At 41.6% G+C, this 12,601-nt stretch overlaps 1 protein-coding gene across 2 annotated transcripts in view; it reads left to right on the forward strand.

Moving 5' to 3' along the window:
- The window catches only part of PREX1 (phosphatidylinositol-3,4,5-trisphosphate dependent Rac exchange factor 1), a 166,266-nt gene that overhangs the window by 90,141 nt on the left and 63,524 nt on the right, over nt 1-12,601 (forward strand). For both annotated transcript variants that reach the window (XM_037402502.1, XM_037402504.1), the window contains exons 6-7: nt 2,488-2,649; nt 8,083-8,216. In XM_037402502.1, coding sequence (XP_037258399.1) covers nt 2,488-2,649; nt 8,083-8,216 — 296 coding nt within the window. The remainder of the gene's footprint in view (nt 1-2,487; nt 2,650-8,082; nt 8,217-12,601) is intronic.

Genomic DNA, 12,601 nt, shown 5'->3' on the forward strand with positions numbered 1-12,601 from the left:
TGAAGCAATTTAGCAACGTTCAGACCACAGTGCTGTGTAGTCTCTCTGCCTGTATTCAAACTCATTCTTGTGTCTCAAGCAAAATTATGCAATTCAGCAGCAGTTTGCCATTTAGACACAGGACTTTAAAACAACCAAATAACATGTTGAGGCAAAACAGAACATAGTGAGAAAATTAAATATTCCAGGCAATCTAAAAATGTGGGTCTTAAACACTATATTATGTATCAAGATGAAATTACCAGCCTTAGTTAAGGTTTCTTTAATGTATTTTTATCCAATTGTGGCTGACTATAAAATACTGTTGGTCTAAAAAATAATTAATCGTTAGTTGACAGTGGTTACCCCTGTTGCCAAACTGGTTAATATTGTCAGGTTGCAAGCTTTCCTACTGCTGTTTTTCTTTGGGCAACATTTGACTGGGCCACTGTGCATTCAATCAAGTGAAGCAGAGACTCTTAGGAGCTCCTTCAGAGCAGAGATATTGTTCGTCTCTGTTAATCTCTCCAGTCAAAACATGTGCCCCAACCTCCTAAACATAACCTGGGGAAGAGTCCCTGCTAAACTCCTGCTGCTCTGTTGGCCTGTCTCTTTCCTAATCCAGCACTTTTTCCCACTTTGCCTTTTGGGGAGCCCTCTCCACTTGCCATGGCTCTGTCTTGGAGGTTAAAACACTGAACTGAGTGCCAGAAAGTCTTGGTTCTGCAAGCGACTTGCCACTGGACGAGTTACTCTTGTGTAAATGAATGTCCTCCTCCTTAAAATGATTATTACACTTCATAATACAAAAACATGGGACAGCTGTGGCCAGTGAATTTCCCTGCAATTTCTGGACACGCAGACTTCTCATGCACAGAGGTGCAGGCATTTATCTGCATGTGGTGGGTTGGCCTTGGCTGGCTGCTGGCTGCCCACCCAGCCACACTCTCTCTTGCTATTCAACAGCATGGGAGAGAAAATTAGATGAAAAAAATTCTTCTGGATTGAGATAAAAGACAGGGACATCACCTAGTGATTACTGTTACAGACCTAACAGACTTGACTCAGAGAAACAAAATAACTTTCCCCTCAGCCCCTACTCTTTTCCCCAGGCTCAACGTCACTCCTGCATTCCCAACTCCTCTACTTTTCACCCCGCCCTGAGCAGTGCAGGAGGTATGGGGAATGGAAGGTTGCCGTCAGTAGGTAACATTTTCTCTCTGCTGCTCCTTCATCCTCATGCTTTTCTGTGCTCCAGCGTGAGCTCTCTATGGGCTGCTGTTCTTTAGGACAAACCTGGTCCTGTGTGGGTCCTATATGGGCTGCAGTTCCTGTCAGGAGAGCTCCTGCATGGACTCTTCACCTGTCATGGTTCTTTTCAGACACTATCCCGCTGCTGCCGTTAGATACCTGTGTAGATACCTGCTCCGTCATGGTCCTCCCCAGGCTGCATGGAGGCACCTGCTCCAGCCCAGCCTCTCCAGGGGCTGCCGGGAGATCTCTGCGCTGGTGCCAGCGCCTCCTCCCTGCCTTCCTCTCAGGCTTTGGTGCTCACAGGGTTGTTTCTCAGGTTTTTCCTCTCTGCCTTGCTGCTTTTTGCCCTTTCTTACACACATTTTCACAGAGGTGCCGCTGGCTTCCCCGCTGGGCTCGGCCGGGCCCTGCCGTGGGTCTGTTGTGAAACCGGCTGGAACTGGCGTGGGGCAGCCCCTCGCCTCTCCTCACACTACAGACCATGCGGGGGTGTTGGGGTTAGCAGCGGTGTCTCACTGGAACCCCTTTGGTCAGCGGGAAAAGACAGGCTTCTCCTGAGGGCTGTTCCGCTCCTAGGTAAATCTGAGTTGTGCTTTGGTTGTACTTCTCTGCTGGTTGTACAGCTAATCAAGCTGGGTCCTGAACTTGCATGTGGGTTGTGATTAACCTGCATCTGATCATTTCCATAAGTACTGTGGGAGGGGTATACAGCCTAGCGCTATTCCCGTAAGGCCATAGTTCATGGAGAACCCCACTTCCGTAGCTCTAGTGGTTCCTGACAAGACCTGCTATGGGCAGCATTTGTATCCAATTGAAGAGGCCTAATCTAGTGTCACTGAAATACTGGATACACGTCACTGGGGCTGGTATAGCATCTAGACCATGGCAGGTCAACAGTCTATAGCATGTCTTTGAAGTAGACAGTGTTTTTTTTATGTAATCTTTTATTTGGCCTGGGAACACTAGACACTGGAAACAAACATGTGACACAGCAAAACATATTTCTTTTGAGTTCTCTTCATTTGACATATTTAACATGAGTAATTGCTTCATTTATTTAGCAGCATTCATATAAAACAGCAGCCCTGCACAGATGAGGAGCAGAGAACAGCATCTACAGTAACATGCCCACAACTTCTCCTTAATTTTGCAGTGGTTCTGGCATTTTCCTGTGGGATTGCACACTAAGGCTTGTGCCTTTCCATGAGCCACTTCTAAGTTTACATTCCATGTTTTCTTTTCTGTTTTTTAAAGGAATTAGCTAAGAGGACTCCCTCTAAGCATCCTGATCACCCAGCTGTCCAGAATGCGTTGCAGGCCATGAAGACAGTCTGCACAAATATCAACGAGACCAAGAGACAGATGGAGAAACTGGAGGCCCTCGAACAGTTGCAGTCCCACATTGAAGGATGGGAGGTATGATGTCGGACCAGCAAGCTCCCTGGAGACAGTTCACTGCGCAGTTTAATGGGCTGAAGTTTGGTGACTTACACCATGTACAAGGCTTTTTGTTTCTTACGTGATATGTAAATGCTCTTGAAGGTGTGGGAGGCATCACTCTGATGAGTTTAGAATTTAGTGTTTATTTCGGGCGTGCAGGCTGCTGCTAAATTGTAGCAGAACAAACAAATTATGGAAGAAAAGTGATAGCGTTAGAATGGACTTCAAATTTCAAATAGGCAGATCTCATTTGAAAGACAGGTCTAGAAGATGAAATAAAGACTGGTCGAAATAGCAGAAGTTTCTCTTCCCATTCCTACAAGCCTTTAGTTTCTCTGAGAACTTTGAAAGTTACACATTCAGCTTCATACAGATTTCCTGTAGAGAAGATAAAAGTTAGATTAACAAGCATTAGATTAGAAAGCAACCGGTATATTTGTGTTTGCTCCAGTTAAGTTGCTCATGGATGTGTTTCTAGTGATGTTTATCGGTAGGTGGATCTCTGTAGGTAGAAGCATTTACTGTGGAAGGGAGAGAGGATACGAAAGGGAGAAAACTGGAACGTGAAGCTTGGGGGAAGTCTTGAAAAAGAGCCACTCAGTAGAAATACTGGCTAGTCAGGCTAGTGTGCCAAGGGTTTGCAGCTTATCTTGTGATAACTTTAACTGAGGCCCTTAAATCACTGGAGTTCAAAGCCTCTGGGAGGTGCACCATAGGGAGTCAGTGGTGTTAAGTGGTCTCATGGAGGGATTGGCGTTGGCGTTCAGTGAGACTGACATTGAAAATGTCGAGGCTGATCATTGCCAGCTGAGGACATTTTGTTAGAGGTCATGTAAACTTCCTCATGTTCGAACTTTTGGGTGCTCTCCATGACTCTTTTGGGTTGTTTTTTATCTTTCCTGTATGTTTTAAACTTTGCTCATTTTTTCCCTGAAGGATGTTCTTGGCATCAGTTAAAGATGTGAGAACAACCCAGATATCCAGCTGTGTAATTTTTGGATAGCAAGCTCAGCTAAGTCATGTAATGTTCTGTATAGCAAGGCTTCTAGAAGCAGTTAAAACATTTCAGGTTCAATGCAACTCGTGGGTCATCTAGGCAAGAGGCATGGTTTGAACTCTGGAGCCTGAAGCATGACTATTAAAGCGTCCCTGATGCCATAAATGAAGGGATATCCAAGCAATGATTTTTGAAGTGTTTAACTTATCTACAGCAACATTCTGGAGCTGAAAACATTTTCAGATTTGTTTATATACACTGTTTTGTAACAAAGTCACCTAGGTCACTCTGCTCAAAATTTTGAAAAGGAAGAAGTGTTTTTCCCTCCCAGTAAGCTGTGGAACATTTCCAAATTACTCTAGTGGCAGTTTCACAGGAGAAAAACTAGCTTTATACATCACAGATACAGGCCAGTGCTCAACATGATAACATCTTTTTCTTCTGTACACGTAAAGAAGTTTGAAACTGATTCACAGTTTCCTATCTTACAGTGCTAGGGGTCTTGTAAATTATGACTCTAAAGCAAAGTGCTATGTTTGTAAATAGCTGATTTTAGTTCTTTCAGATGTATTTCATAGTTTATTCCTAGAGAAGGGCTCCTAACTTCTATCCATGGAAAGCTGTAGTTGCTGAATTAAATAATTTTGTAGCTTAACAATGCAGTGCTATAAGCCACAGAGCTGGCTGGAGGAGGAAGTCCATAAGGTAAATTTATGCCTATTTTTAGTTTATCTCATGGCATTCTGTCCTACAAATTAGAAAATTTCCCTTTTCTATTAGCATGGATATGGATTCTGAAACACTGTATATATGTGCCCTGTATATATGGTTATATACTGTACATACATAGTAATTCAACAAGGCCTGCAGCTTTCAACTGTTTTAATTCAAGACATTTGAATTGTCAAAAAGAAGTGAAGATCAACTTGCTTACTTATGACCAAGTGTTTTATGATTATAAGGGATGTGGCCTGAATCTGTAGTGTGCAGGCAGCCCAGCATGAAGTTTGGCGTTAAGTTCACATAATTTGGAACAGGCTCCACCTTGTCTAATGTTTCTGTTTAAACACACCAGCAGTTTCACTGGTTTCTATGACTTAGCACTTCCATTCAACTGTCCCAGTGGACTATCCCTGGTCTGATCTTCATCCTCTTGCCATCAGTGCCATCCTCAATATTTATAACATATATATAATGTATTATATATATATAATATAATTTTGCTTCTGCAGAGTTTTTTCTTGCTCTTGAGAGTCACCTGTAACTTTAGTAAGAGCAGGAGTTATTTTTTTTAGAGCAGTTTCCTCACTTCAACATTTTTTTCTTCAATGTCTCTGCCCACCGATCTGCATCTCCCTCTCTAATACAACTGTCACTATCACTGTCATATGCTGAGTATGTGCTGGCATCATCCTGTCAGTCTCTTTCTGAGACAGATTATAATGAGGGGAAGTGTTAAAGTAGGCCAAACCCGCAGCTTAATCAGAGGTCTGTTCATCAAAATGAACTCTGCTCAGATTCATTCTTTTGGAATGCACAGAGTCCTTGTAGATGTATGCTATGGATTAGTCTCAGGCAGGTCAACTTGATTCTGGTTAATCCTTCTGGGAAACAAAGATTAGTTAAAAAAGAGCGGGAAAGAAAAGTAGAGGTTGCATAAAACCAACTTTTGTATACAGTGTTTTTGTTTGCTTAGGGAAGAACAAGTTAATATGCTGTTTCTATTATATATTGGTTTTTATGTGGGGACAGCTTCTCCTCATGAGTCCTTGTTATTTTTACTGAACAATTGCTACATATCCCCAAATTCTCCCAGTCTGAAATGCACAGGGAAGCAAAACCCCCATCACAGAACAGCATGAGTTGTTAAGATATGTGTTAATGCTTAGGCAGATCAATCATATTATAATTGGCTGTAATTTGCAATTCCACCAGCTATGATGTTTTCTTTTTATTTTCTTTTTTGTTCCCCGCCCCCCCCATCCTCCCCTGCAGCTTGGTCCCACTTGGAAAGGTGAGAAATTCTATGTTGTCTCTGAAAACATCAAATAAATCTTCTTGCTCTGTTTCTGACTATTGAAAAACCTCTCAAATGGTTATAAATGGGAAGTAGCTAGGTCAACAGCAAACAGGAAATGCATCAACAATGTTTAGATACCATCACCATGTGTCTGATGGAAAAATAAAGATTCTTAGATGTTAAGGTGAGAAGCAAGCATTGCAGTCATTTGCTTTACTTCCTGCACAAAATAGGTCAGATAATTTTACCCAGTGATTCTGTGTCGGTAAAAGACTGACTCCAATTACTTATGTCACTGTAGTCATTGTTTTTGCTGTCTTTGGGTATCTTTCAGAAAATTAAGTACTTGATGTTGAGGTACTCTGAAGCCTTGATTTCTGCATGGGCAAACCATGTGAGGAGCATGCTTTTATGTTGTACAGTCAGTTGCTTTCTGTTCCTATTTGTGTATGTGCTAGTAGGCCATTGGGATCATAATTCTGAGATACAGTGATTTCTCCTGGAGATAGTAACAGTTCATTTTCAAAATAACAAGTGCTCATTTTCTGGACATTTTAACTAATATTTTAGTATTAACTATTTCTATAGAATGATTAAGAAAATAAAAACATACCAGGACAGCAGATGGACCTATTGCATGTAGCTAGTTCCTACATCATTGTATCCTGAATGTATAAAAATGCATATGTGGAACACACAAACTAGTGTTGCGTACTTGGCAGCCTTTAAAGAATAGCTGCTTCCCTGTTAATTAAAAGCAAGACATGGACAGCACAGCTGTCAAGGTTCGATTTAGAAAACGATGTAATCAAAGCTTTATTCACACCTTTGGGGTGACTGCATTGTATTTAGAAAGGCTGATTTCAATTGAGTGATTTCACCTGAATAGCTTGATGACAGCAGACTGCACATTCCTCAAAAAAACCCCAACCTCAAACAATAAACTCTTGCAATGTCTAAAATCATTCAGACAGATCTTTCTGGGGTGACTTTCTAGATGGAGCTGGCTTTCACATCTGTGCACAGAGATTGATGTCTTCAGTTTCTTTTAGTGGGATGAGTTGTATATTACAAAATTTTTCTATTATTTGTGAATATAGGATTAATGGACCTCTGGAAATCAAGCAGTTTTGTTATGAATGTCTTGCGATCCAAAGTCAGTTCTCTTTTCCCGTAAGACTTATGGCAGTGGGTCATACAATCTAATTTACTTCCTTAGCTGCATGCTGATCATGGAAGGGAGTTACTGATACCCTAAGTTGCTGTTCTTCCCAATTCAGAGGGAAATGCAAAAACTAGTAAGTGATCCAGAATTGGGTGGTAAAAGTTTCCAAGGCCTCAGGGTGTTTTCCTGAAAAGGGACCCTTATTGATAGGATGCCCTTGTACCTTTGAAGTAATACTAGATCAAGCAATTTAAGGCTAGTGGCTAAGGTTTAGCCAAACCGTCTTGTTTGGTCAGTAGAACAGTGGTGAAGCAGATTCCCAGCTGTGTGCATTCAGAATGAGGGGACCCTTGGAGTAAGCCTGCCCTGAGAGCAACCTGGGACAGTCCTATAGTTGTTCTTCAGTTGGGCCCAACTGCTTTGGTCCTAAAGGACCTCATTTAAAGGGCTGCATGATTGCCTTTTCCTGGGAATAATCTGAGTAACAGTTTGGAGAGTTAATGTTTTAGAGTGGTTTTCACTGTGGTTTTAGCTGTTGTTTTCAGCTTCTGGGCATCACAGGCTAAAGTGTCTTGAGCACCAAGCTCAGTTATCTCTGTGGCTGTCTAGTGTATATAACAGCTTGCACATAGCAGCTGGCACAGTGTCCAGGACTTAGTTTCTGATTTTCACGGCTATGTTTCTAACTTGCATGTGTTTATTACAACTCTAGAAAGGAAAGTACCTGCATATACTTCTAAGGAAAAAATTGGGGAGATGTATCACCACTGAGTTGATTTTGCAAAGATGGTTAATAGCAACGTGTGTCAGTATCGGAGCTCCAATGTTAGGGAAATACCATTATTCTTCTATAAAGTATTCCTGAAGCCATCACTTGTGATATTTGCAACGATAGCTCAGGGTATGAAAGGAGAGCTAATGGTCTTGAGAGACTCACAATACAGCTGCTTTAAGAGTGAAAGATTTCTTTAAGAAAAAATCTCCTGGAGATTAATAGGGAAGATTTATTGTCGTGTGTGAGGACTCCAAAAAAAAATATTTGTAATCCAGTGACAACATCATGTGTTCAGCCACATTAAGAAATTCAGGACTTTCTCCTTATGAGTGCATCAGTTATTTTGCAGTTTAATGACATGCAGATAAAATAACAGTGTTTCAGTAAAAATCCTTCGTTGTGTGCACACAAAAAGTGTTAAAAATGAATGCTGTCTCTTTTCTGTGTTTCAGGGGTCAAATCTGACAGATATCTGCACACAGCTCTTGCTCCAAGGGACTTTGTTAAAAATCTCAGCAGGAAACATTCAGGAGAGAATGTTCTTTCTATTTGATAACCTACTGGTCTATTGCAAGAGGAAATCCAGGTGAGTCCCTCTGTGTTTACAGTTTTATAATGGGACCATTCAGAAGTTTTGTAAGTAGAAAGTATGATCACCTACTAATCACTCACTGTATTCCCTGTTACTCTGTAGGGCTGAGTCACAGGTGTGACTTTTCTCTGTTCTTGACTATTGCTGTTGAGACTATATGAGAAAGAAGTCACTATATGTTAGGGTAAATATGCCAGGCAGTAACGACGTCCCCACCCTGAAAAGGGCGCAATCCAAAGACAGAAGTGTAGAAAAAACACAGATGAGTTCTTAAAGCTGGAAAGCTTCCCAGAGCAGATAGGTCTCCAGGAGTGATGTGAAGAAGGAGTCCTTGCCAACTTTCATTGTGAGTTATTCCAAGCAGAAAAGGGTGATGTGAAAAATGATACAAAGCCAAGAAAGGGGAAAGTGGAAGACTAAGAAAACATTAAATAGATGCAGGGCACAGAGGAGTGAGGAAGATATGAAGATTAGGAAGTTGCTGTTCAGCATTTGAAGCCCATGTGCTCTGTGTGTTGTCTTACTTTCTTATCCTAGTAATAATTTTTGCATCGTTCCACCTTACAAAACTTAAGCATTATTAACACCTACTGTCTGTCATTAAAATAGCATTGGCAGAGTGAAGGGCAGTTTTCTTCTGCACCAGTTATACTGTATTTCAGCTCATAAGCTTTTAACCTTCACAGCTCCAGTCTCATTCTCATGTCTTGGTCTTTTCTGAATTTGCAATGCATTCTCTACACTCAGATTCACCTCCTCCTTTCTTTCCTGTAATATCCTCCCCCTTTTTCAAGTTCTACTTCTTTACTGGTGATGGCCAAGTAGAGTGGCCAACCCAATTGGAAATTCTCAAAAACCAGAGTGTTCTCTCCAAAGAAAATTCTCTTATCTCAAAATTTGGGTTTATATTCCATTTTTTTGTTCAATGGAAATTTTGGAACCATTAAGCTGGGGAGAAACGATTTCAGTAATGTTCAGAGTTTTTGTGTAAATAATGCTGAAACTATAAAAAATATATGCAAACTATTAGGTGAAATGACATTAAAAATTATTAGAATCATAAAATGGTTTGGGTTGAAAGGGACCTTAAAGATCATCTAGTTCCAAATGTAATATAAACATTTCAAGTAAATTAAAAAAAAATTACCCAATTCAGTCTTATACGGCTTTTAATATTATCTAACTGAAGCATTCTGAGTCTGCTGAAATGAAGCAAGAAAGGTGAAACATTTTGACACTTTACCAAATTTGTCAGAATCCAAATTTCCATACGAAAGAGAGTTCAGAAGTTTGTGCGTCTTCTAACAGAAAAGTGTTCTGTTTAAAAAAATAAATAATCGGTTTGATATCTAATCTTTTACTTCTTCAGAGTTCTTGGAAACTGTTTTTCTAGTCCTGTTTGTAGTTCAGGTTAGCCTAGCCCCTCCCATGCTGTCCAGGCATTTTTCCCGGAATACAGAGATTTAGAAAACATGATGTTCTACTGCCTTTTAAGCAAATCAGGTTTTTTGTAGAGGAGACCTTACTGAGCTACTCTGTTTGGCTTGATTTTGGAGGAGACTGCTGTAACAGTTTGATTTTCCCAAAGGACTGATACTGTTTACCTTTGTCTAATAATGTAGCTTGAACTGATGAGATGTCCAGAATCTGACTTCCATTAAAAAGCAGAGTATTTTCTTAATTCTGCTGGGAATTGCCTAATGTAAAAAATCTATTTAGGGATCACCGAGTGACTTTAATTTTGGATATTTCTCCTATCTAGCTGCTATTTATAATTAGTTCAGGATGGAAATTAATGTCTATCCAGTTGTGCTGGTGTAATCATTTGGCCAGCTGCTTAACAAACAACTGACATGTTAGTGGGACATGGATTATTTTTTTTGGGGGGGGGGGGAAGCCAAAAAACTGTCTGTGTCTGTTCCTGATTTGTAATTGAATGACTCTGTTCTGATCTCACTTATGCTGTGCTTAGCTTGTAGAAGTCACTGGAGTTTTTCTTGATTGAAAAATGCATTAAGAATTCAAGTCTCAGTCTTTGATAAATAGTCAACAATGCAGCCATTTGAATTTGGGCATCATATCTTTTCACAACAGCATAAATTAGGAGTAGTATTGTTGAGACCAGTTTAAGATGTGTTTAGAATCAGAATTGGATCTGTGGTTTTAGATTTTTAAGACTGCGATCTCATCTTTAGGAGACTGGTAGACAGAGAGTCCCTTGGGGAGGCAGTCCTGAAGGGGCAAGGTGTCCAGGAAGGCTGGACATTATTCAAGAATGAAGCCTTAAAAGCACAGGAGCAGGCTGTCCCCATGCTGAAAGATGAGCTGGTGGGGAAGACAACTGGCCTGGATGAACAGAGAGCTTTGGCTGCAACTCAGGAGAAAAGGAGAGTTTATGAAGAAGGGGCAGGCAACTCTGGAGGACTACAAGGATGTTGTGAGGTTATGCAGGGAGAAAATTAGAAGGGCCAAAGCCCAGACAGAACTTAATCTGGCTACTGCCGTAAAAGACAATAACAAATGTTTCTATAAATGCATGAGCAGCAAAAGGAGGGCTAAGGACAATCTCCATCCTTGATGAATGCAAGGGGAAACATTGCCACAAAGGATGAGGAAAAGGCTACAGTACTTAATGCCTCCTTTGCCTCAGTCTTTAATAGCAAGACCGGTTGTTCTCCAGGTACTTGGCCCCTGAGCTGAAAGGCAGAGACGAGGAGCAGAATGAAGCCCCCATAACCCAAGGGGAAATGGTCAGCGACCTGCTACACCACTCAGACACACACGGGTCTCTGGGGCCGGATGGGATCCACCCGAGGGCACGGAGGGAGCTGGCGGCAGTGCTCACAGAGCCAACCTCCATCATTTGGGCCAAGAGGCCAACAGCATTCTCTCTTGTGTCTGAAACGGTGTGGCCAGCAGGACCAGGGCAGCGATTGTCCCCCTGGGCTCAGCACTGGTGAGGCCACACTGTGAATCCTGTGTTCAGTTTTGGGCCCCTCATGACAAGACCGACATTGAGGGGCTGGAGCGTGTCCAGAGACGGGCAATGGAACTTGGGAAGGGACAGGGGCACCAGGCTGATGGGGACCGGCTGGGGGAACTGAGGGTGTTTAGTCTGGAGAGGAGGAGGCTCAGGGGAAACTTTATTGTTCCCTACAGCTGCCTGAAAGGAGGTTGACAGGTGGGAGTCAATCTCTTCTGCCAGGTAACAAGTGATAGGGCAAGAGGAAACAGCTTCAAGTTGTACCAGGGGAGGTTTAGTCTGGATATTAGGAAAAGTTTCTTCACAGAAAGGGGGGCTATCAGGCATTGGAACAGGCTGCCCAGGGGGCCATCCCTGGAGCTATTCAGAAAACATGTAGATGTGGCACTTAGGGACATGGTTTAGTGGTGGACTTGGCAGTGCTGGGTTAACGGTTGGACTCGATGGTCATAGAATCATAGAATGGTTTGGGTTGGAAGGGACCCTAAAGATCATCTAGTTCTAACCCCACATCCGTGGGCAGGAACGCCTTCCACTTATGGTCCTAAAGGTCCTTTCCAACCTAAATGATTCTATGATCTTTTGCAGAAGCTTAGGGAAGTCAGACAAACTGATGACATAGATTTTCAGGGCAGAGTATTTTTTTGTGTTTTTAGCAGAATCATGGACTTCTGTTTAAATTGAATTCTGATGTCAGGAACAATGTTTCATGTGGGGAAATGGGCTGAGTATTTAAAGGGTTTCACTAAAGCTGCCAGGACAGCTTTTCTTTTGACTCCAGCAGTCGTCTGTAGGAAATGATCTAATAGCTCCAAGATCTCAGTCACTGTCAGCCTGATTGGATGTAAATATCTGGTCATCGCTAAATGTATGTTTGTCACTAAAGCTAGTTGTAAAAGGAAAAGTTGTTCAGAAAAATATGGTCATTCTCCTCTCACCTCAGTTTATCATAGATATTTCACTTTGACAGAATTTTTCTCCCTAGCTGTTTTTTATTGCAATATTCTTTGAGTCTTATGAGCTCCTGGCAAATTGCCACAGCAGTCCCTTCACTGCGCAGAGTTTGGACGCCTGCCATCTCAAATGATGATCATTTGACCAGTTGTGTTTTGGTTCGCATAGCAGGGTTGTTCTTAGATATTAAAGCTCAGCAGGTGTCAGTTGGATAGTTTTAAACCTATTCTAGACATAAAAATCAGAACATAACTATCAATGAAAAGTGCTTTCCTGAAATTTTTCATGAGACACTTCAACAGAGACATTATAAAGCTTACAGATAGGAATGTAAATTTTGGTGCAGAATCACCACAGCAGCACTTTCAGAAATGCCACATACAACGACAGTTAATACACATATGACAGACCATGTGACACTAGCCTCTTTGCATGTTTCATT

Source organism: Falco rusticolus, chromosome 10 (genome assembly GCF_015220075.1).
Source record: "Falco rusticolus isolate bFalRus1 chromosome 10, bFalRus1.pri, whole genome shotgun sequence".
Taxonomy (NCBI): Eukaryota; Metazoa; Chordata; class Aves; order Falconiformes; family Falconidae; genus Falco; species Falco rusticolus.